Below are 24,366 nucleotides of genomic sequence, written 5' to 3'. Positions count from 1 at the left end.
TCTTAAGGGCCCTAGGATTTTCTAAGTGGTAAATAAGCATTGGCTTCAACTTGGTCCCCAGCTGCATTAGCCCCCAACATGAGAGTCAGCCTGTCCTTTGAAGCTTTGCAGCCGGGCATTGGCTTCTCTCTGAAAGTCCTGGGTGGCATCTTCTTCCAGTAGAAGACTGTCTCATGTGCACTGACAGTTTGCTGAGTAGCGTTGCCACCTTCGTGAATCGTCTCAGCCGCCTCTGCCGGCTCCCTTGCTGCAGCTTCTATATCAGCACCTGCCGTTTCACTGGCACTTTCAGCTTATGAAGTTGGTTTCTTTCTTTGAACCTCATGAGCCAACCTCTGCTAGTCTCAGACTTTGCTTCTGCAGCTTCCCCCAGCTCTCTGAGCCTTCACAGAATTGAAGAGAGTTAGGGCCTTGCTCTGGACTAGGCTTTGGATTAAAGGAACGTGGTGGTTTGATCTTCTATCCAGACCACTCAGACTTGGTCCCTATCAGCAAGAAGGCAGTTTCGCTTTCTTATCACCCGTGTTTGTTCACTAGGCTAGCACTTTAATTTCCTTCAAGAACTTTCTTTGCCTTCACAGCTTGGCTAAGTGTTTGGCAGAAGAGGTGTAGCTTTTGGTCTATGTCTTGGTTTTGGATACGCCTTCCTCACTAAGTGTAATCATTTCTAGCTTTTGATTTAAAGTGAGAGATGTGTGACTCTCCCTTCCACTTGAACACGTAGAGGCCATTGTAGCGTGATCATTTGGCTGATTTTCATGACTGTTGTGTCTCAGCAAACAGGGAGGCCAAGGAGAAGAGAGAGAGAGGAGTGGCTGGAGCCACTGTGGAGTGGCTCCACAATGGAGCAGTCAGAACACACACACACAGTGCCAGCGAAGTCTGCCATCTTCTTTGGGTGCAGTTTTTGGCACCAGAAAACAGTCACAGTCGTAACAGCAAGAATCACTGATCACAGATCACCATAACAGATATAATAGTAAAAAAATCAGAAATATTATGAGAACTATAAAAATGTGACACAGAGATGGACACAGGGTGAGCCAAAGCTGTTGGAAAAGTGGCATCACTAGACTCACTCAAATGCAGGGCTGCCACAGACCTTGGATCGTAGCAAACACAGTATCTGTGAAGTGTAGTGGAGCTAAGAGCAACAACAGTAGATGCGCCTTTACTGATTTTTTAAGCTCCGTGTGTTTTATTGGATAAATCGTTCAGCACCTTGCCCCCATGAGATGCTAGAGTAGAACACCTCTGCCAGCTCAGGAACAGAACTTATCACAAATGTCATGGATCTCAGCCGTGTGACCACCACTTGGGCTGGTGGGCATGGCCGTGGACGGGCTCGTGGTCCACTGCACCCCGTGCACTAGAGGCCGCGGACGGGAGGGCGGGCACTGGGTGCCTTGTCGGCTTCAGGAGCGGGTAGGAGATGGCATGGGGTGAGAGCTTGGGTGTGGCGACTCCGCTGGCTCTCGGGGAGGGAGAGGCCTGAGCAGCTGGCACTGGGAGAAGAGCAGAGACCTGACAAGTGGCTCTTGTTTCCTAGATCCGGAACATGGTGGCGGTGCTGGAAGTCATCTCCAGCCTGGAGAAATACCCCATTACCAAAGAGGCACTGGAGGTGAGTGTCCCCAGACCCAACATTGGGAAGAGAAGGGTACGCAGGGCCTGGGCTTCCCCAACCCAAGTCCTTCTGGGCTCCTTGGAGCCTTTGCTCTCACTGCCCAAGTGAGGATTTAGTAGTGCTGAGGGAGGGGTGTACGTACCCTCCTGGCCCAGACTGGGGCATCTTCCCATGGGCACTGCAGGAATTGGGTGGTTTTAGTCCTGGGTTGGGAGGCGTGTCTGGCCGGAGGGGACAGGAGTTGGAGGTGCTCCAGTGAGCGATGCTGGCTCAGGCCCTCCGTCTGCCATTGTCTTTGCCATAGTGTGCTCTCACCCAAAGAGCTTCCCTGGCAGAGTGTCCTTGCACTGGCCTTGATGATCCACAGCCTCTAGGTTGCCAGGAGCCTTTGGGATGGTGCTTCTGAAGATGCCGCCTGTGGCCCTGGGACTCTGAAGTTTGAGGACTAGATTTGAGAAGTTAGAGGTCAAAAAGGACCCCAAATCCCCATGGGTTTTGTTATCCATGGGTTTAAGAGGTAGTGGGATTAATCCAGAGGCCCGGGGTCCTCAGCTCCCTTTCCATGGAGGACTTCCTGTCCCAAAAGCATGTCATTGTCTCTCTCTGGTTGTAGGAAACTCGACTTGGGAAGCTCATCAACGACGTCCGCAAGAAAACGAAGAACGAGGAGCTCGCCAAGCGGGCCAAGAAGCTGCTGCGGAGCTGGCAGAAGCTCATCGAGCCTGTGCACCAGAATGAGGCGGCGCTGCGGGGGCTGGCGGGCGGCACCGGCTCTGCCAACGGGGGTGCTCACAACTGCCGGCCAGAGGTGGGGGTGGCCGGCGCTCCCAAGAGCATCCATGACCTGAAGAACCGCAACGACATCCAGAGGCTACCTGGACAGCGGCTGGACAGGCTGGGCAGCCGCAAGCGCCGGGGAGATCAGCGTGACCTTGGCCACCCCGGGCCACCTCCCAAGGTCTCCAAAGCCAGCCATGACTCTCTGGTACCCAACTCATCCCCCCTCCCCACCAACGGGATCGGCGGGAGCCCTGAGAGCTTCTCAGGCACCCTGGACGGCAGTGGGCACGCGGGCCCCGAGGGCGGCCGCCTGGAGCACGGCGAGAGCGACAAGCACAGCAGCAAGATTCCTGTCAACGCCGTGCGGCCGCACACCAGCTCCCCAGGTCTGGGCAAGCCCCCTGGCCCCTGCTTGCAGACCAAGGCTGGGGTGCTGCAGCAGATGGACCGGGTGGATGAGACTCCAGGCCCCCCTCACCCCAAGGGGCCGCTTCGCTGCTCTTTCAGTCCCCGGAACTCACGGCACGAGGGCTCCTTTGCCCGGCAGCGGAGCCCGTACACGCCCAAGGGCTCCATGCCCAGCCCCTCTCCACGGCCCCAGGCGCTTGATGCCACACAGGTGCCATCACCACTTCCACTGGCCCAGCCGTCCACACCACCCGTGAGGCGGCTCGAGCTGCTGTCCAGTGCAGAGAGCCCGGTGCGCTGGCTGGAGCAGCCTGAGGGCCACCAGCGGCTGGCAGGGCAGGGTTGCAAGGTGGGGCTGCCTCCCTCCGAGCCCCACCTTCCCCGGGCAGGCTTTTCCCCAGACTCTTCTAAGGCGGACAGCGATGCTGCCTCATCTGGTGGCTCGGACAGCAAAAAGAAGAAGAGGTACCGGCCTCGTGACTACACAGTGAACTTGGATGGGCAGGTGGCTGAGGCGGGTGTCAAGCCTGTCCGGTTAAAAGAGCGGAAGCTCACCTTTGACCCCATGACCAGACAGATCAAACCTCTGACCCAGAAAGAGCCAGTGCAGGCGGACAGCCCTGTGCACACAGAGCAGCCCAGGACAGAGCTGGACAAACCTGAGGCCAAGGCCAGCGTCCAGAGCCCTTTTGAACAGACGAACTGGAAGGAGCTGTCGCGCAATGAGATCATCCAGTCCTACCTGAGCCGGCAGAGCAGCCTGCTCTCGTCGTCAGGCGCGCAGACCCCAGGGGCTCACCACTTCATGTCTGAGTACCTGAAGCAGGAGGAGAGCACCCGGCGGGGGGCCCGGAAGCCGCACGTGCTGGTGCCTCACAGCGCGCCCACGGACCTCCCAGGGCTGAACCGCGAGGTCATGCAGGACGATCTGGACAGAATCCAGGCCCACCAGTGGCCTGGGGTGAACGGGTGTCAGGACACACAGGGTAACTGGTATGACTGGACGCAGTGCATATCGCTCGACCCGCACGGTGACGACGGGCGGTTGAACATTCTGCCTTATGTCTGCTTGGACTGACCAGCCTGTCGGCCTCTAAGTGCATTCCCACCTCGCAGTTAGCATGGCAGGCGGGCAGCGGGGCGTGGCTGCCTCCGGTGGTTGGGAATCTGAGGAGTCCGGCCCGGGGCAGGAGGGAGGGGGCGGGAGTCTCGAGGTCTCTCCGTGCTCTTCCCTCAAAATTCTCCTTCTTTTGTGAAATGCTGCTACCAGTTTACTAACAAAATTGCAAAGGAAGGACCGTGTGGAAGGCAGGCCGGCAAAGTGAGTTCAGAACTCTATAGCAAACCAGCTATAAAAAGCGTTAGTTCCCCACCCCGGAAGAGGTGCGGACACCTCCCGGCACCCATGAGCTGGGACGTCAGTTGCAGGCAGGCACAGAAAACCTGGGGGAGAGGTTCCCTTTAAACACAGCAACCGAAGCACGCATCTCATCTATTTGCATTTTCCTTTTTTAAATTTGGCCCTGAGTGTCTCAGGCAGTGGGGGTACCTACACCGTGGCCCCTATTTGCACCCCGCTTGGCCAGTCCTTCAGTCCGGACGCCAGAAGCTTGTCCGCTGCGGCGAGCGGCTGGCAGCAGGTGGGCCAGCCGGCCAGCCAGTACAGCCTACCCTCCGTGGGCATCCACACATTTTCATCTGGTTTCGGTTAAAAACCCAGTTTTGAAAAATATGCTGCAAAAATCTAAGTTTTCTAGGAGTTTATTTTATTCCCCTCTTCCATCTGACCACCAGCCAGATAATTTTCCTCTTTCTCCCTTTTCCGTTTCTTTCCCGTTCCTGCGCATATCTTGAAAATGTCACCTTTCTAGAGTCCCCTCCCAAAAAACACAAAAGTAACTGCGGGTGCTACTGGTGTGTAAGCTGTATTGTTGGGCAAGAGGAGACCTGTCTGTACGCTGGAAACACTCATAACCATTCCTTTAGATTCGTTTGCCTTATGGTTATTTGTCATAAACGCGATTTGCAAAAACAAGGAGCCTTAGTGAATGTACAGTACTTAGACTTCTGTGTTGTCAGGACGCAGAAGGGAGCAACTTTGCTATTTGGTCCAGTAAGTGGACACCTTGTGATATAAATGTGGAAATAAAAAAAAAACCATTTGCACAAACCAGTCTCAGAATCGTTACTAATTTGATCCTTTACAGTCAAATCCGCCTTTTGCGTCCAAGGTTTGGGCTCCATTGCCAGACTGCAGGGAGATAGGCAGGGCAAAGTGGCCAAGCCCGCCTATTAATGTTCTGCATGAAAACTGACCTCCACCTGCCTTTCACTCATTCAGGGCCCTGTTGCCTCTCCCACCTCCGGGGTCACCTGCTCCAGGGAGAGAAGCCCTCTAAAGAGGTTCCATGTCCTACGTCTCAGTAACCTTGTTTTACCCCCACAAAGTATCTAGCTTGGACAGGGCATGGCCCAGAGCCATGTCTGGCAGGGCACCCCTTGGCTCTGGCCCTGGGCTGCTAGCTCCCCATGCAGGCCTGGAGCTGCCTTAGTAACTGGCAGGTGCTATTTTTTAAAAATAACTTTTCTGCCTTGACTATGATAGTATTTCCTTCTCCCTCATCCCTGAAACCAAAAGCTAAAGCTTTGGTTTTCAAAAATTTTCAGTCAAGAATAAGTCATGTTGGATGTACCTATTCATATCACAGATGAAGCAGCAGCTGCCCCTTAAGAGGGACAATCCTGGGGCACCTGGGTGGCTCCGTTGGTTAAGCATCTACCTTCAGCTCAGGTCATGATCCCAGAGTCTTGGTATCAAGCCCCGCACCTACTTCTCCCTCTCCCTAGAAACCCTCTGCATCTGTGCTCATACTTGCTCTGACAAATAAGAGTTCCATTGGGCGAACTATGGGGCCCATGAACACTGAGTCAACCCAAAAACCATAATTTCAGAAGCAGCAGGGACTTCCGACATGGCCTTGGTTCAAGACACACCCACCCTAAGATAAGGGCAGGGATGAAGCAGATTTGAGGACAGGCTGAGGTTGAATTTTGGACCTGCCATCTCTGTGCTGTACAGCTCTAAGATAATCACTTCACTCCTATACACACATCTCTCTGGAAGACGAAAGTGCTTACCCCAGAGCTGTGAGGAGAAGTTAAAGGATCAGAGTTTAAACCAAAAAAGGGGGGTGGCGAGTGGAGCATGTCAGTAGAATACTTTGTGCTATGGAGTAACTAATTTCCTAAGTCCACTGTACCTGAAATGTGGGCCAGCCCTGCTGCTGTGTGGGTGTCCCCAGGAAGTGACTTATTCTGTGACAAAAGGTCATAAGCACAGCTGGAAGATATTAGGGTACAGGTTGGCATCTTACGATCATCTCCCTGATCCCTGCCCCCACCTGCAGGACCACTTCTGTCTTGAGTATCCAGTAAGTCCCAGGATAAAGATACTGTCTGCTGTTGAGAACACACAGTTAAGCTAAGATTTCTCTCCTACATTTTGGAAATGAGTGGGTTGCCACTTTCTAATTTGCCAAGTAAAGGCACTGTAAAATGGCATCTTAACCTCCCCCCTTCTACCCCAAAAGTTGTCAGTACATGATTTTTGGAAAAAAGTCAAAGTCCTTTAGAATAAAACCATCTTATTGAAAACCATCTTGTTTTCCTCCGCTGGGGTCTGGGGCTGCTGTATCCGGACTGCCCTTGGGCATGCAGTCGGCCTGGCACTTCTTCCACCTGCAAAAGCCCTGGAGACAAGTGCGGGAGTAGACTACCATGGGCACGAATCTCGAACTAGCCAGGCGACCTAAGCCAAGTGGCCTCTGTCCGTCTGTGAAATGGAGATGGTCATACCTACCGCACAGCACACGTCGCAGTGGTTCCCAGGACCAGCTCCCAGAGACTGGGCGCTCCGGGCTAGCCCTTCTGTTGGAGCCCGGCCATGGAAGTCGCTCCCGTGCTTTTGCAGAAAAAATTAGCCTATGGAAAGCTTTTAACAATTTGGTTTCTTTTCCGGAAAGATCTGGTCTTTTACTCTCTGGTGTCCGCCGTCGCCCGCCCATCAGGGATCAGTTTGGAGGGCGCCGATGTAGCATGGGAATCGAGGTTTGACTCCCGAGCTAGATGACCCGCTCACGGACGCCAACGAGACAGGGCCTTTGCACTCCTGCCCATGCAGCTCGAGCCACGGCTCCTGGGTCCCCGGGCCAACCCACCGCTTGGGAACCCCGCTAGGATGGCGTCCGCTCCCCCAAGTTCCACTTCCTCGATAGGCACCGCCCCGGCCGGAAGACCACCAGAGGGGCGGGGCCTCTGTCCGCTACGTGGTGCCGGGCGCGTCGGCCGACGCGAGGCCGTGACGCGAGGCAGCGGTAACCAATGGGGATCGGCGTTGGCCGGCGCTCCCGCCCCTACCCGGCCCCGCCCCCGCCCGGCGTCGGGCCGTCGGACGGGCGGGAAGAGGTGGCGGCTCGGGCAGGATGGCTGCGGCGGCGGCGGTGGGCGCGGGCGCGGGGGCGGGGAGCCCGGGGGCGGCGGGCGGCAGCGGCGGGGCGCGCGAGGGCGCACGGGTAGCGGCGCTGTGCCTACTGTGGTACGCGCTGAGCGCGGGTGGTAACGTGGTCAACAAGGTGATCCTGAGCGCCTTCCCGTTCCCCGTGACCGTGTCGCTGTGCCACATCCTGGCGCTGTGCGCGGGGCTCCCGCCGCTGCTGCGCGCCTGGCGCGTGCCCCCCGCGCCGCCCGTCTCGGGCCCCGGGCCCGGCCCGCATCCGTCTCCCGGCCCGCTGCTGCCGCCGCGCTTCTACCCGCGCTACGTGCTGCCACTCGCCTTCGGCAAGTACTTCGCGTCCGTGTCAGCGCACGTCAGCATCTGGAAGGTGCCAGTGTCCTACGCGCACACCGGTGGGTGCCGGGGCCGGCCTGGGGTGCGGCGGCCGGGACGTGCCACCTGGGGTTTCGGCGCTTGGATGGGAGTGCGCTGGCCCAGTTTCGGCCCGACGGCCTGAGAAGTCAACTTCTATCAGGAAGGCGCTAGGGGCCAACAAGGCTTGTAGCAGGGGAGGGACTCGCACAAGAGTTTTGGGAGGGAAGTGGCTGAGAAGAGAACTGGGAGCTGAGCAGGGCGAATCACAACTGTTGGGTTGGGGGGAAGCCGCGCAGAAGAAGAGCTGAGAGGGAAGGAAGGGGCTGCCAAACCCTCCCATCGCACCAGTGGAGTTGGGGTTAGGGTACCAGGGTGGGTTCTGGGACTGAGGCGTCTCCCTGAGAGCCCCTTGCCTCTCTTTGCAGTCAAGGCCACCATGCCCATCTGGGTGGTTCTCCTGTCCAGGATCATCATGAAGGAGAAGCAGAGCACCAAGGTAACCCAGAAGGGTTCTGGGCAGGTGGGGGCCTCAAGGGCTTCCTGGCTGGTACCCAGCTGGTGACGTGGTCCAGGCTCCTGGCTTCCTCTCAAATCAGGAAATCAGCTTAGAGGCATCTAGTGGCCTTTTACTCCTAATTGTTCTGTAATCGCTTTGGAGGCAGTGGTGTGTGTTCCTGAGTTGCTTCTGCTTTGTGGTCTCGGGGACGCTCCTGTCCCTCTCAGGTCCAGCTTTCCTCCACGTCTGGATTCCCTACGTGTGGTTGCTGGTAGGCAGTGACTTGGTCCTATCCTGGCCAGCTACCACGTGCCCCTCCAGGGGGACCAGGGATAGAACATCTGACGCCTTGCTGGAGCTCTGACAAGGTTTTGCTTCTTTGCAAGTGACAGCGGTCAGGTTGGGGACTTTTGGGGTCAGAAGTGAGATTGCCAGTCAAAACAGTCTGATTTTGGCAAAACCCAGCAAAGTCTTCAAAATAAAAACCACCAGGAATTGTGAGCGTCTGGGAGTGGAAGTGAAAGCAACACGCAGAGGCTAGGACTGCATAAGGAAGATGCTTTGGGCACAATCCAGAGTCTGTTCAGGATGCCAAGCCAGGGTATTTCCTGCCTTGGGGTGAGAGAAGCTGCGGCTTCAGCCAGAGACAGACTTGCTCCGTGTCCTTAAGTGGAAGTGGGACTCCTGTTGTCCCAGCTGGAATCCATTTCATGCTGGACAGAGCGCTTCTTTTCTACGTGGTTGGTTTCTGGCATCCTGTATTTTATGTAACCCAGAGTGGCAGTGCCCTGGATCGACTTATGGAAATGGGGCCACCCCTGGCTGATTTTTTTGTTTCAGCCTTTTTTTTCTCTGCAAGACCTGGGTGTGCTCTGTAGCCCACCCCCTGGGTGATGTCAGGTGTGACTTGTCTCCATGGGTCGGAGTTGCCTGGAAGGTGTGCAGCTTTGTCAGTCGATAATCACATCGTGTTTATCAGGTTTCCCAGCTGTATGGGACATTGTACCCGGCTTGGGCAAGGAGCAGGTCCCTGACACAGTGCTGAAGGACTGAGGAATGGTCTAGGCCAGGACTAATGATAAAGACAGAATATGTATGGATCCACCCTACGAGATAGGGGCGAGTCAAGTGCCTGAGGCCCACAGCCCATAGTGGGGGAGCTAGAATTGAGCAAACCCCCCCAGTCCAGAGCCCTTGCTCTCTCCTCCGGGGGGGGATGAGAAGGCCTCACCAACCCCTCCTAAAATGTCTGCAGTGCTTTAAAGTGTCCTTTGTAGGAGGAGGGTGAGCTGGGGAGTCAGAAAAGCTAGGTGTCGAAAATGGATCCTATTTTTCTGGAAGTTTGGAGCCATTTAGCCACCCAAGCTTAGGGACCATTGCATACACTTGGTCTTGGAAAGCTTGGATCTTCTCGAAAGGCTCCTGTCACGGCACTAACTCTTCATTCAGCCAGCACTTACTGGGCGTGTGCTATGTGCTGGGGTGCTAGGACAGAGTATTGATCGAGGACCTGCGGAGCAGACGGGCCCTTTTAGTGAGTGGAGAACACTGCCCCAAAACACCAGCACAGGGACCTGATGGGGGCTTGCGGGGGAGCTGAAAGTTCTCCTGGTCTGTGAACTGAGACCTGAGGGGGATGGAGGTTTCTAGCAGGAGAAGGCACAGAGAGAATGTCCCAGCCAAGGGTAACTGCGTGTTGGAAGAGACCAAACTAAGAGGGTACCTGGCCAGCCTCTCTGAGGACCAGGATTTTAGGCCTTGGTGTGTTGGTGGCGGCAGCCGAGTAGAGCTGTTAGGGCCCCTGTTTGTGGCCCTGAGCTGGGGCACTTAGTGGAAATGACCATGTAGGACGTGGGGCCACAGAGTGACACAGCCTGGCCCCAGGGACTCTGCCCCATCTGCACCTCCAGCACCACTATCACAGCAGGGGTAGGTGGAATCCCTTTGCTGAGGGAGGGGAGAGCAGCTAATGCTGCTCCAGGCATCTGTGTCAGGCAGCCTGGCTCAGCTGCTGCCATCAGCCCCTCCTGCCCTCCTCCTGCAGGTGTACCTGTCACTCATCCCCATCATCAGCGGCGTCCTGCTGGCCACTGTCACCGAGTTGTCCTTCGACATGTGGGGGCTCATCAGTGCCCTCGCTGCCACACTGTGCTTCTCGCTTCAGAATATTTTCTCCAAAAAGGTATTTGGGCACTATCTGAGAAATGTCTGATGACTGGGGGAGTGGCACAGGTGAGAGAGTGGGCAATAGGGATCTCTGTGGTGTTGGAACAAGGAAAGAATCCTGGTGTCCTTCTGCTGGTTTTGTATTTGTTTCATTTTTTTTTTTTTCAAGAGTTTGTTTCCTGTTATAAAATCAGCATATGCTCAGTGTGAAAAAATAAAGGGCCCCCTTCCCCCCGAGATCAGAAAACTTTCTGAGCACCTACTACGTGTCAGGCTTTGTAGTGGGTGTGGGAGATGAGTAATCAGTAGAGACCTGCCCACTGCCCGGGCGGCCCCACACTGAGTAGTCACAGAAGTGTCCCCTAAAGAGAACTACTATTAATGCTAGGAGACTTTTCTGCACAGTGTTTAGAGTTGTAATATTACAGATACGTTTCAGAATTTTGCTTTGTATATTTACTATTTATGACATTCTCCCATATCATTAAAAAATACTGCTCTAACTCCTGTAATACACTCTTTTCTGACACCACAGTCACTGCAGTCAGTTCTCCGACTGCAGTGCAGGCTGTTTCCAACTCTTCGTCATACGTAATGCAGTAATGGGGGGCGCCTGGGTGGCTCAGTCAGTGAAGCATCTGCCTTTGGCTCAGGTCATGATCCCAGGGTCCTGGGATGGATGGATCCCCACATCTGGGTTCGCTGCTCAGCAGGGAGTCTGCTGCTCCCTCTGCCTCTGCCCTTCCCCCTGCTCCTTTTCTCTCTCTCTCTCACTCTTTCAAATAAATGAAATCTTTAAAAAAAAAAGAAAAGAAAAAAAAAGTAACACAGTAAACATCTCTGTGCCTAACGTTTTCCTGTCTGTTGATTTAATTTTCTTATGGAGGCTTAGCGTTCCTGGGCTGGAGTGTATGAGATGCTTCTGGGTCCTGATACACTTTGCCTGGTTGTATTCTGGAACAGCTGTATGCCAATTTAGACAAAGAGCAGCAAGATTTCAGAGTGTCTGTTTCACTGCAGCTTCACCAGAACTGGATGTTGCTGGGTTTTTGTTTTTGTTTTTCCATTTCTCAGCCCTTCTTATTTGTTTGGGGTATTTTTGTCTCACTGCAGGTGCATTTGTAGGTTTGGTGGTCAGGGTCAGATGTCAGGGCTAAGGTACAGTCACCGTGTTTGGGACCTGGCTAACAAGCCCTTCTTGGCACTTAGCCTTTAAAAAGGTTTTTCTCTCTTTAGGTATTGAGAGATTCTCGGATCCACCATCTCCGGCTCCTGAACATCTTGGGCTGCCACGCTGTCTTCTTTATGATCCCCACGTGGGTCCTGGTGGACCTTTCAGCTTTCCTGGTCAGCAGCGACCTGGTGAGTTGGCCAGCACGGTGAACACACCCTTTTCTTGATTGGTTTCAGATTAGTTGCTTTGTCGGGGAGTTAAACCTTGTTGACTTTGGAACATCTGGGGCCCCTGGCAGCCAGCCCTCTTAACACTTTGTCATGACTCATTGCTCGTGCAGTCGAGGAAGTCGGCTTCCTTTGCGTTTCCTCCTCCAGCAGGCTAGGTCTCAGGTGTCGACAGCTGCTGCATTTGTGCCAGTGGCATCAGGAACTAAAAAAAATGCCTGCACGGGCGACTCTCCTGTCCTGACAGTCTGTTCAGGTCTCACTTGGACTTGTTAAAACTGCACTTGAATTGCTGGTTTCCTTTCTCGGTGTCCTTTGTCCGTATTCCCGTTTGCTGTGGAGGGATCCACAGCGCTCCAAGTGTGGGCAAGAGGATCTTCCCACCACCCGCCAGGCCAGCCTCCAGACAGTGCATTAGAAACCCAGGGGCAGGGGACAGTGAGGAGAGGCGTGGTTTTTCCAAGCCTGAGTTACAGAGAGGGGAGGGAATGTGTCTCAGGGCTTAATGAGGCCTGCTGGGAGTTCTCGACTTTGGTCTTTCATCCTTAGCATACCTGTAGGTGTAGTGCTTGCACATTAGCTCCAGGCTCTTGAGGAGACTGGCTCCGTTCTAACCTACTGTCCTTATTGATTATCCATAAGTTAACAGAGAACTTTCCATCATCAACCAAGACTTGTCACCTTGAAGTACATGAAAGTCAGTGCTTCTCTTTTTTTTCAATTACCAATTTTCAGAGGAGAGTTCTAGCGTACTGCAGATGTTAACTAGTGAGTTGTCGGGGAGGAGGGGTTGGTTTGGGGGCAGGGTGGGACAGTGTAGGAAGATCCTTCTGTTTTTGTGGGGTTTTTTGTTTTTTCTTTTTTCCCCCCAGTATCATTGTCAGTTGTGTGTCCTGTTCTTTTCATATTCAAAGTCCAGGTGAATGGAGTCCTTCCCATTGGCCTCCTGGCCTTTCTCCAGCTCAGGCCAGCTCAGGTCAGCCTTCGGTGGTTTTTGAGCCAGCGGGATGTTCTTTCTTATCTCCCCTCTCGCCTGTCCCAGACCTGCAGTCAGCCACTCCTTCCGGAGCCCAGGTTGCTGGTAATAAGGAGTGCTGTCCAGGGACACGGCCGCCGCGTATGCTTCCCGCTGTGGGGCTGGCCGTGCTTCCGTGTCTCTGCGGCCACAAGCTAGGGAAGTCCCACTGGGCCAGCGGGGAGAGTTCTACCAAATTCATTCCAGTGCTGGTTTAACATTACAGGACTTCCAGCTGCTGGCATTTTTAAATTTATATCTTTTCTGGTACCCTTGGTTCCTTGCCACATTTGTTCTTTATCCTATCCCAACTATTCACGTAGGGATTCTACCAAACACACACAGAGTGAGAATTCCCACGGGACAACAGGTAGGATACTGAGAGAAGCTTAAGGTTTCTTTGCTGCTCTTTCTGTCCTTAGGACATGTTCCATTAAAGATGTACAACTGGAATACCGTGTTTTTTTGTTTTTTTTTGTTTTTTTTTAATTTGGAGTGAGAGAGATTAGGCACAAGCAGGGGGAGGGGCAGAGGGAGAGGGAGAATCCCAGGCAGATTCCACGCTGAGGGCGGCAGAGCCTGACTCGGGGCTCGATCGCAGGACCCTGAGTTCATGATCGGAGTTGAAATCCAGTCCGATGCTTAGCTGACTGTGCCACCCAGGCGCCCCTGGAACACTGTGTTCTAAGGGCAGTGGAAGTAATTGTTTTCACAACGCGTCTCTATCACCAGCTTGACCAGGTGGGGGCAGGTGGGTTCTTTTCATTCCATTTGTTGTCATTTTTAGGCATGGCTTTTCTTTTCCGTACCCGATTTGTTAGGCCTTTATTATTTCCAAAGCCAGATGGCACGAGAAAGTTTATTCAAAGTCTGGCTTCAGTTCCCGTTACCTCCCCCCTTTCTTGTCCCTCCCCCATAGGCAGTCATGTTTATGCTCTTCGTTTACCCTTTCCGTGTTTCTTTTGGCAAGTATAAGCAAATCTGTATGTATTCCTACCTTTCTGCTCCCTACACAAAAAGTAACTTTTCATATAGAAGAGAGCACCTGGCGGTTTTCGCTCAGACCCGTTCTGGGCACACACCCCGTTAACATGTTTGTATTTAGGTCTTTTCTCATTCTTTGCTGATCGCTTTGGTGGCAGTTTTCCGACTCCATCCTGTGTTACAGCTCCTTGGTGTTTACACGGATACGTGCACACAGAAACGTACTTAGAGGTTTTGCTCTGGTCGCTTTACTTCATTTGTATTCAGGGCATTTTTTAGTTTTTTCCAGTGATGACCTTCTTTGGAATACATTTGAGTAACCTGTTCCGTTTCTTGAGGCCACAGATACTTTGTACCTTCATGGGGCCCTCATAACGCTCCAACAGTAGCCCCAGGAGTAGCAGGATTTGAGCTGCCACAGTCTGAAGGCAGGGGGCCCACCTCTCTGGGCTCCTCCTCTCTGCCCCATGTCTCCCACGCAGATGCCAGGTGACTTAGCTCTGCCCCAGTCCTGCACTTCATAACAGCAGGGGGAAGGATCGGACAGGAGAGCACCTCCTGGAGGACGGTGCGCCACGTTACCAAGAATCAAAGGCTCCAGTGGGGGGTCCTGCACACAGGCAGCCCCCCTGCAGACAGCCTGGCTGAAGCCAGACAGGATCGCTAGACTCTGGAGCAGGTGGCCCGGTTTTAAAGCTTGGACAGGATGAGTGAAACAGCTGTTTGAAAATTGGAAAGCAAAAGGCAGTGGATATGCTGGGGTTGAAGATCCCATTTCAGAGCAGTGCTGCTCAGTCAGCAGTCGGTTTGCCTCTCTTTTGCCTCCTGTATATCCAGCCTGGACTTGAGGCCGCCCGAATGTAGAAGTGGGCACTGGGTGAGGCAGGGCCAGAAGACCTCGCCTCCTGGATCAGGGAATGGGAAAGGGGAGTCCTGACACTCAGAATAGGGGAAATGCCCTGTTGGGGATTTCTGGAATTGTTGTTTCTTGGTTCTCTTGTGTCCCAAGCCCCTGGCAATCCCGTGGTGGTGGAAGGGTCCCACAGCACCTGAAATGCTGAGTGAGGGCAACCTCCCCCCCATGGTTAGAGAGTGGGATCAGTCCCCACTGAGTGTTTTTCTCATTTTCTCTGCCCACTGCTTGGTCCCAGGTGGAGGTGCAGTGGTAGGAAGGACACAGCAGAGTCGGGTAGTTAAGCCCCAGCTCTCTGATGAGAGGACTGAAAAGGGGAACTCTGGGAAGTGGCAAGTACCGAGGTAATCATGGAGAGGGAGGATGTCGGGAAACCATGTCAGAAAGCATCGTACAGGCCTGGGCTTACCCCTGGGCTGCACATGTGGGGATCTGAGCCTAAGAGGAGACCAAAGACTTTGAAACTGAACTATGGGGTAGACTGCTGCCCCGATCCCAGACTGACCACTGGGTAGTGCACACTCAGGGTGGAGCCACATACCACCAGAAAGTCTTTGAAAACAGATCTTTTTATTGAAAACAGTATTTTGTTAATGATTTTTGGCTCACTGACCGTGAGGAATACCAGTTTTGTTGTACAGCCCAATGTGTTCCCTAGTTTTCCATTTCCTAGAAAAGACTGTATAGAATTGGTATTTCTTTTTTCCTTAAGTGTTTGGTGAGTTTCCCAGTGAAATCATCCAGGCCTGGTCATTTCTTTTCAAAAGATTTTAAATCCAGGGACTCTGCTCAGCAGGGAACCTGCTTCCTCCTCTCTTTCTCTGCCTGCCTTTCTGCCTACTTGTGATCTCTGTCTGTTAAATAAATAAATAAAATCTTAAAAAAAAAAAATGCAAGGCTAATTCAATATTTGAAGATCAATGTAGTCCGTAACAGTCTAACAGAAAAATCACATATTTATATCAACTGATGCAGAAAAGGCATTTGATACAAAGTCCAACATCGTTCATGAAAACAAAGTCAATAAACTAGAAATAGAAGGAAACTCCTTCAGCCTGATCAAAGGTATTTACAGCTAACATCATAATGATGAAAGACTAGGGGCTTTACTGCTAAATTCAGGAATAAGTTCAGGATGTTCACTCTCAGAATGCCTATTCCATATCATACTTGACATCCTGGCCAGTGCAATAGGACAAGAAAAAGAAATAAAGGAAATAGATTTGAAAGGAAGAAATAAAATTTTCTCTAACCAACAAAATCTTATTCTTTAGCATTAATTATAAATAAATGCTTAAATTTAATTTTTTGCCTTGGAAAAGGTGATGAAAAAATTGAGATACGTTACTCTATACAGGCATACTTTTTTTTAAGAAGATTTTATTTGACAGACAGAGATCACAAGTAGGCAGAGAGGCAGGCAGAGAGGGGGGGTGGGGGGAAGCAGGCTCCCCACTGAGCAGAGAGCCTGATGTGGGGACTCGATCCCAGGACCCTGGGATAGTGATCTGAGCTGAAGGCAAGGGCTTTAACCCACTGAGCCACCCAGGCGCCCCTATACAGGCATACTTTTTATTGGGCTTAGCTTTATCAGACTTCACAGATAATACATTTTTTTTTAATAAATTGAAGGTTTGTGCCAACTCTGCAATCAAAGAAATCAATTGGTGCCATTTTTCCAACAGCATATGCTCACTTTGTGTCTCTGTTGTGTTTTAGTAATTCTCGCAAATCTTTGACTCGCTGAAAGCTCGGATGATAGCATTTTTGAGTAATAAAGTTTTGCACATTTAATTAAGGCATGCACATTTTTAAGACATAATGATACTGTGCATTTAATAGACGATAGTATAGTGTGAACATAACTCATATATGCACTGAGAAGCAAAAAAATTCATTTGCTTTATTGCAGTATTTCCTTTACTTCAGTGGTCTGGAACCAAACCTGCAATATCGCCAAGGTGTGTGTGTGTGTGTAGATACATATTACATTTTTTTCTTAACATAGAAAAGCTTATTGGAAAATTTACATAGACAGGCAAAAGAACTGTAATGGTCAAAATATGTCTCAGAAAGAATAAACTTGGAGGAATCACATTACTTAATTGTAAGACTTAGGATAAAAGAACAGATACTGGTGAAGGGAGAGACACAGAAACCAGTGGAGCAGAATTGTGTGCAACAAAACACACAAATCTGCATAACTGATTTTTGACAGGTTTAAAGGCAATCAAAGGGGAAAGGATAATAATTAGACATTGACATGCAAAAATCTGAGCCTTGACTTAAGACCTCACACATTACACAAAGCTTATAGTGCATTCTAGACTTAAATATAAGAGTAAAAATGGTAGGGGCACCTGGGTGACTTAGTATGCTGAACATCCGACTCTGGATCTCAGCTCAGGCCTTGATCTCAGGGTCGTGAGTTCAAGCCCTGCACCGGGCTCCGTGCTGAGTGTGGCACCTACTTTAAAAAAGCCTAAAAAAGAGCTAAAATGATAACCTTTAGGAAACAAAAAAACAGGAGAGGGACATGTGGGTGGCTCAGTTGGCTGGACGTCTGCCTTTGGTTCAGGTCACCATCTCAGTTTCTTGGGATCGAGTCCTACTGGGCTCCTTGCTCAGAGGGGAGTCTGCTTCTCCCTCTGCCTGCCACTCCCTCTCTCTGACAAATAAATAAATAAAATCTTAAAAACAAGCAGGAGAAAGTTCTTCATGACTTGGAACTCATTTTTAGACATTACAACAAAAACAAAGTCCATAAAGAAAAAATTGGTAAATGGAGTTTCATTGGAAAATGAATTGGAGTTTCTTCCAAGTTTAAAACTTTCAATCTGTGAAGACACTGCTAAGTGAAAGAAAAGACAGGCTACCAGCAGGGAGAAAATGTTTACAAGTGATGGAGGACTTGCATTCCGAATATATAAAGAACTCTCAAAACTCGGTAGTAAGACAACAGCTTGCTTAAAAATGGGCAAAAGACTTGAACAGACTTTTTCCCCACTGAGACTGCCCAGATGGCATATAAATGGGCAAGTGGGCCACTTCATACCTGTTAGAACGGCTACAGTAAAAACAAAAAAAACTATGTTGCTCAATAAGGCGCAGCTAGAATGCTTATATATTGTTGGAGCAAATCCAAAATGGTACAGCCCCTCTAGAAAACTTGTGGGAGTCTCTTCTGAAGTTCAACACTTCCCATATGACCCAGCAATCTCACTTCTGGGTGTTAATTTTAGAAAAATGAAACTTAGGTTCCCACAAAAGCCTGTACACAAATGTTCATAGCAGTTCTACTCATGACCTCATGATGACGCAAAACCGGACAACCCAAGTGTCCTTCAACAAGTGAGTGGAAACAAAACAAAAAACCCAACCATGGTACATTCATACAATGGAACGTTACTTGGCAGTTAAAAAAAAAAAAAAAGTCATCAGCTATTACTCCTTACGATAACTTGGATAGATGGCAGAGGCATTATTGCCGAGTGAAAGAAGCCTATCTGAGAAGTTTCCATTCTGTATCATTCCATTTGTAGGCCAATCTCTAAAAGACAGACCCAAGTTCAGTTGGTCAGGTTTCTGACCCGATCTCAGCTCAGGTCTTGTGAGTTCAAGCTCCATGTTGGGCTCCAAATAAAATAAAATAAAATGAAAAAAGACAGACCTGGAGTGAAGGAGAACATAGCAGTAGTTGCTTGGATTTGGGGAGCGGATTCATACAAAGAAGCCTGGGAGAGTGTTTTGGGGTGGTGACAGAGCTGTTCTGAATTCTGATTGTGGTGCTGGCTACGTGAATCAGTGCATGTGTTAAAACACATGGAACTATGTGCTGTGAGGAAGAAACACTTGACTCTATTCCAAGTCAGTTTTTTTTTTTTTTTTAAAGCTGGATTGGCTGGATTCCGTTTCTGAATGGTATCTATGCAAGCTGGCTGACTTGTAAAAATAGCTTCTAAGTCCCTAAGTCCGTATCAGTTGCCTCAGGGAAAGGCTGCATAGAGAACAGGCCAGCTCACCACTGAAGCGTGCTGGTGGGCTTTTGTGCCTTTCAGAGGTCATTATCCCAACGAGGGGCCAAAGTCAGGGTGGCTTTGAGCAGGTTACCTAAGTGTATCTTGCTCTCCTTTGAGAGGACCTCATGATCCTTCCAGCTCAGAGGGTGGCAGAGATGGATCAGGCCACCATTCTAAGACTTCCAGCTCCCATCCTGGCAGGGCCACTAAGTGCCACCTTCCTGAAGGGATCTGGCCATGTCCTCTGGCCAGTACCGATGCAGCCTGGGAATTGGGATGCAGGTGCCACCGAGCAGCTATGGCTTTGCTCCCTCCACTGAGCCACGCTGGGTCTTGAGGCTTCTCTGTTCTCAGAGGACAGAGGGACATGGGGATTGTCCCAGCACTCCAGCCTATGTCAGACACTGGAGCTGTCCATGTCTGGTGTACTGTCTCCTGAGGTCGTTCCACTGGCTTGGCAGACCTGCCCTAAAGCAGCCTCTCGGTTCCCCAGGACGGGTACTGTGGTGGGACTGGGAGGTGGGGAGGCACGGGTGTGGTGTCGCATGCCTTCTGGTATCCAGCCGTGGAGAGATGGCCACAATGTTCCTGGAGAGATGGCCACAATGTTCCGTGCTGGGAATCCCTGCCACCCTCCTGACTGGCAGCACCCTCCTGACTGTTGCCTGTTCAGCCCAGACTCTCTGCAGGGGGGTGGGGTTCTGTGGTCAGGGTGCCTGCTAGTTGTGAGTTCTTAACTTCTAGACCCTTTTAATCGGAGTGCTTTATTCTGGTGGGTCACACGGTTACTCGAGTTTTGATAAAATCTCCCATTTGGGTTGGGGTTGTTTTAACGTACTTTCACAGCCTCTTCTGTGGCAGAGAGGAAGAAGTGTGACCTGAAAGGTCAGGTGACTTGGGTGTGGGTGGGAGGAGGCTCCCAGTGACAGGGCAGACCCAGGCCTCCTGGCTCCTAGCCTGGGGCTCCTGTGTTACTAGGTTCTTTGCATACTGCCCCGGGGGGCTGCCTCCCAATCCCGTGGAAGGCATCGTGTCTGCTACCTGTCTGCTACCGTCTGAATGTTTGTGTCTGGTGCAGCACCCCCACCACTGCCAAATTTCTGTGTGAAACTCTCTCTCCCAAGATGATGGTATTCCGGGGTGGGGCCTTTGGGAGGCCCGAAGGGTGGAGTTCTCATCAAACGGGATTTGTGTCCTTATAAAAGGAGACCCCAGTGACCTCTCTTGCCCTTCCACATGAGGGCACTGTGAGTGGACCCCACCTATGAATGGGGAAGCCCACACCAGGCACTGGGTCTCCTTGACCTTGAACTCCCCAGCTTCCAGAACTGTGAGAAACAGCTATTATTTATAAGTACCCCTCATCCAGCCAGCCTGTGGTATTTTGCTCTAGCAGCTCGACTGGACCAGGACAGTGTCCAGTAAGCAGACCTCGCTCTGCTAATCCCGGAGCGCCCAGTCCTCGCTGTCAGAGACAAGGGAGGCTTCAGTTCACATGAGGCCCTCTACCCTTTGGGCACCTGCCTTGGCCTCTTGGAGCCTCCAGATCCTCAGTAGGAATGAAGCTAATTATCGTTGTCATCATGCAGATGACGCCCCTGCTAGGACTCACCACACCGCTGCATCTGCCCCCCGACAACACTGACCCCGGGCAGCCCCTCTGCGCCCCTCCCCGACTTCTCCTGGGGCCAATGTGTGACCCCGGTGCTGTTCTTGCTTCCCCGTCTCTACAGACCTATGTGTCCCAGTGGCCCTGGACACTCCTGCTCCTGGCTGTCAGTGGCTTCTGTAACTTCGCGCAGAATGTCATCGCCTTCAGCATCCTCAACCTCATCAGCCCTCTGAGCTACTCTGTCGCAAATGCCACGAAGAGAATCATGGTCATCACGGTGTCCCTGATCATGCTGCAGAACCCGGTCACCAGCACCAACGTCCTGGGCATGATGACAGCCATCCTGGGGGTCTTTCTGTACAACAAAGTGAGTCTGGGGTGGGGGAGGCTGTTCCTTCGATGCCTAGGGAGGCACCAAGATTCGGGGAGGGGGAGAAGAAAGGGACCTCAGCAGGAGCTAAGAGGCTGGAGCCACAACTCCAGCTTTGTCACGGACTGGTTTATGGTGTTGGTGTGGCCCTACCTGGCCCAGCCTTCCTTCCTTTTCCCATGTAGATGATTCTAGGTCTGTGCCCCATTCCAGCCGTGGCTCTTGGGTCTATGCAGGCTTTGTCAGGGATTTCACTGTCTCATGAAGGCTCTGTTGGGTCCAGTGCAGAGACATAGGTGGCTCACAGGGAGGGCTGGCCGTGCCTGGGGCCTGCCTGGGTCACTGCTTCAGTGGGCCTTGAAGGGCTGCTCAGATACAAATTGTTGCCCTCTGTCCTGTGTGCGGGCGCCGGGGAAGGAGCCAGCCGTCTCACTGCTCTCTTGACCTTGCAGACCAAGTACGATGCCAATCAGCAAGCCCGCAAGCACCTCCTCCCAGTCACCACAGGGGACCTGAGCAGTAAGGAGCACCATCGGAGCCCCCTGGAGAAGCCCCACAATGGCATCCTCTTCCCCCAGCACGGGGACTATCAGTACGGCCGCAACAACGTTTTAACAGATCATTTCCAGTACAGCCGGCAGAGCTACCCGAATTACAGTTTGAACCGTTATGACGTGTAGTCTAGACAACAGGGCGCTACTGTTGTGTGACTCCTTCCCCCACTCCCTAGCAGTACCAGAAACTTCTGACAACCAGTGAATGTACAACCCAGCTGAGGGGACGGTGCGTAACCATCAGCAGACCCCGGGGCTTCCCAGGCCCCCGGCGGCAGCAGGATGCTGCCCCACAGTAAGGACCACTGCCCTCAAGCTCCAGTGTTCCAGGCCCTTTCTTCCTGGAGTCTGTCCTCTGAGGGCTGTGTTGGTATGGAGATCTTGGCCCCGTTTTTACCTTTGTGGACTTACTCCCCAAGTCACATATTTGAGAGTCTAATTCTGCTTTCCAGATATTTCCAGATAACTCTCCGGAAAGGTGGGATCGCTGTGGATGCAGACCTCTGAGCAGGCCAGAGGGTTTCCTGGATGTCAAGGAAGGGACTTGGAGGGTGGTGCTTGAGAGGGACAGATTAGCTGCTTTCATTCCCCTGCTCAGATAGGTCAAGGGCTGAGGCGGGCGTGGAGCAGAGGAGCACCAGAGTTTACTAAAAGCATCTCCAACAACAAAGATGGACCCAGTTTCCGGTCAGCCCCATGGCCATTTGCCATAGTTACCAGCGAATGTCCCAAAGAGAAAAGCTGCAATTAGCCTTGAATTCTTGGAGCCTACTTCTTTGACCTGCCCGTCAGAGCTGGTGTGTGTCCAGACCCAGAGGGAGGGCAGCCGCATTCTCCTGTTCTCTCACTTCCCTTGCCAGAGCAGGGCATCTCTCCTCTCTGGGGACAGCAAAGAGGAAGTGACTGGGGGGCTGTCAGAAGGAGCATTAGGAAATCATGTCAGTGTTTCAAGCTCTATTTCTGTAACACTTGTTTTATCTTTTCTGATGAGTCTTCACCACTTCTGTGAAGTCTTAGTAGGATATCTGGTGGGGAGATGTTAATTTCACAAGGATCTTGCATTTTTGGGGGGGATATTTTGTAGTTGTATTTATGCCTTGGTCCCCTGTATGGGGCAGGGGACGCATGAGGGAGGACTGGGTTATGGATTGAAAACCCTTTTGTTCTTAAATGTTTAAAAACAAGAAAAGCTCCCTACTGGTGATGCCAGTCTTGATACCTTTCAGCATTGAAAGGAAGTGTCTTCAGGCTCCTCTATAATGGCCCCAGCTGCTGAAAGCGGAGTGAATCGAGAACATCATCTCAGTAGTTTGTGTAATAGACAAGACTACAGCACTTTGGATTCCATGACCTGATCTGGTGGTGTCTGCAGTAGGATCTGAATCATGTCCTGGTGAAGGGGAAGAGGGGTGAGCACTGAGCTATGGTTTGGGTTTAGATAAATCTCATCAGGAAAAGTACCTGGCCGCAGCAGGTAGCCCGTGAGCCAAAGTTCAGGTGAGTCTCCAACTTCCCCAGCCTCACGAAAGGACCCTGCCCTCAGAGGGGACCAGTGCCTTGGCTGGTGGGGTCTTCGGTGATGTCTGCCTTCCTCCTTCAGCACTGTGCCCAACCTCTTGAATAGGCACTTGGAGCGAGAAGATGGGACAGTGGGTCACCCTTCACCTCCTGGTGAGCGAGGCGTTTTCCCATCAGAGGAAGTATCATAGCCTATGATCGACTCCTGGTTTGGTTACTCCGTCAGCTTATGGATGGGCTGTTCCTGGAGAGGTCCCCTGGTCCCCTTCTGGCCTGATTTTATGCACCACTGGCTTCAGGTCCCTGTGCCGTTCATTTGCTTTGTAATTACTCTGGTCCCAAGTTTTGAGACAGCTACTGTGTAAAACGGGAAGGAGACGTCCCAAAGGGGATCTGGGAAACAGCTTGCTGAGGGCCTCCACCAGGGGCACTACAGTTCATAGCTGAACTTTTCTCACTGGGGAAGAGCAACAAATGGGGACAATTTTGCACCACAAAGACATTATAGTGGTTGTCTTTGTGATTACAGTAACTGATTCCTTGGACAGACAATTGAACTCCAAAATGAACTTACACGTCTTGTCAGTTTTAATGAAATTCCTGATGTTGCTAAAATTTGTATATTGATTTGTTTTCCCTTTTCCAATGCAAGATCTGCTGGTGAGGGGAAATGACTGGTTTTATTACGGTTTATAAATTAATAAATGGGGTATTTAATTCTGTACATAAATCTACAGCAAGTACATACACTGGAATGAATGAGACAATCATATTAGACCAAATCGTATCAAAAAACAAAGACATACTTTTGAGACTTGAAGGTTCAGAGCTGACACTGACCTCCTGAAGGCCAGTTTTCCAGGCGCTTTGGCCCTGGCCCATGACCCGAACCCCACTCCCGCAGTCACCTTTGCAGCTCTGTTCCCCTCACCCTCCTCCCGGCTGGGGTTTGTGGTAGCAAATTAGTCTACCCACCCTTGGTATGGTCTGCCTGCGACACTAACTCGAACCCAACTCCTTCATTTTATAGAAGGGGAAACAGAGGCTCAGAGGGCATTTTTGAATAGTGTTTGTTCACTATTTGAGATTTGGTGTGGACTTTTTAAGCACCTTATTTTAAGTCATTCGTTATAGGGAAAATCAAACCCCTATTCAAAGGAGGGAAGCCAAGTATGTTGAAGTGAAGCAGCACTTGGGATTTCCGAATTTTGCTGTGTATTTGGCATACGTCATGGAGCAGGCCCTTTATTATTACTGGGACATAACCAGGCCTGGATACCTTAAGGTCTTACAGCCTTAAGGGAACAGAACATTAAATTATTCAAGGAACTGAAAATTGTGAATTCTTTTTTTCAACTGTCACCTATTTTTAAGACTTAAATGCTATAGACTTCTGTGGGAATGATACTGTGTGTATATTCATTGATGGCATTTACCAAAAATAAACAGTGGTCACCAGGGAATCACCATTGGTCTTAATTTGTCAGTGAGGGTCTTTCTGAATGACCCTGTCTTCAGTGTGCCCAGCAAGAAAACTGAGACAAAGAGCAAACCAACTTGATTCTCACATTAGAGCAGACTGCAACCTTTTATTTTTTCCTGAGCCCAAAATTAGGACATGAGATTTGTAAATTCA

General features: G+C 51.3%; 2 protein-coding genes across 3 annotated transcripts in view; both read left to right on the top strand.

Moving 5' to 3' along the window:
- The window catches only part of MED26 (mediator complex subunit 26), a 54,168-nt gene extending 47,079 nt beyond the window's left edge, over positions 1-7,089 (top strand). For both annotated transcript variants that reach the window (XM_059389313.1, XM_059389314.1), the window contains exons 2-3: positions 1,550-1,624; positions 2,241-7,089. In XM_059389313.1, the coding sequence (XP_059245296.1) occupies positions 1,550-1,624; positions 2,241-3,893 (1,728 nt within the window). In that variant the 3' untranslated portion in view covers positions 3,894-7,089. The remainder of the gene's footprint in view (positions 1-1,549; positions 1,625-2,240) is intronic.
- Positions 7,090-7,261: 172 nt separating this feature from the next.
- SLC35E1 (solute carrier family 35 member E1) lies at positions 7,262-24,193 on the top strand. Its single transcript, XM_059389312.1, has 6 exons — positions 7,262-7,720; positions 8,108-8,178; positions 10,223-10,360; positions 11,581-11,706; positions 20,410-20,655; positions 21,111-24,193. The coding sequence occupies exons 1-6, from the start codon at positions 7,297-7,299 to the stop codon at positions 21,336-21,338; spliced, it is 1,233 nt and encodes a 410-aa protein (XP_059245295.1). The 5' UTR covers positions 7,262-7,296; the 3' UTR covers positions 21,339-24,193.
- The last annotated feature ends 173 nt before the right edge of the window (positions 24,194-24,366 follow it).

The sequence above is a fragment of the Mustela nigripes genome, chromosome 2, assembly GCF_022355385.1.
Source record: "Mustela nigripes isolate SB6536 chromosome 2, MUSNIG.SB6536, whole genome shotgun sequence".
NCBI classification, from domain to species: Eukaryota; Metazoa; Chordata; class Mammalia; order Carnivora; family Mustelidae; genus Mustela; species Mustela nigripes.
Note: the sequence above shows the minus strand (reverse complement) of the source record. Positions and strands in the feature narration are given on the sequence as shown.

Bases quoted from the DNA above. Each gene is read 5' to 3' on its own strand.
- SLC35E1 (XM_059389312.1), top strand. From the start codon at position 7,297: ATGGCTGCGGCGGCGGCGGTGGGCGCGGGCGCGGGGGCGGGGAGCCCG. The intron at 7,721-8,107 runs GTGGGTGCCGGG...CTCTCTTTGCAG, and splicing joins AGTGTCCTACGCGCACACCG to TCAAGGCCACCATGCCCATC. The intron at 8,179-10,222 runs GTAACCCAGAAG...CTCCTCCTGCAG, and splicing joins AGGAGAAGCAGAGCACCAAG to GTGTACCTGTCACTCATCCC.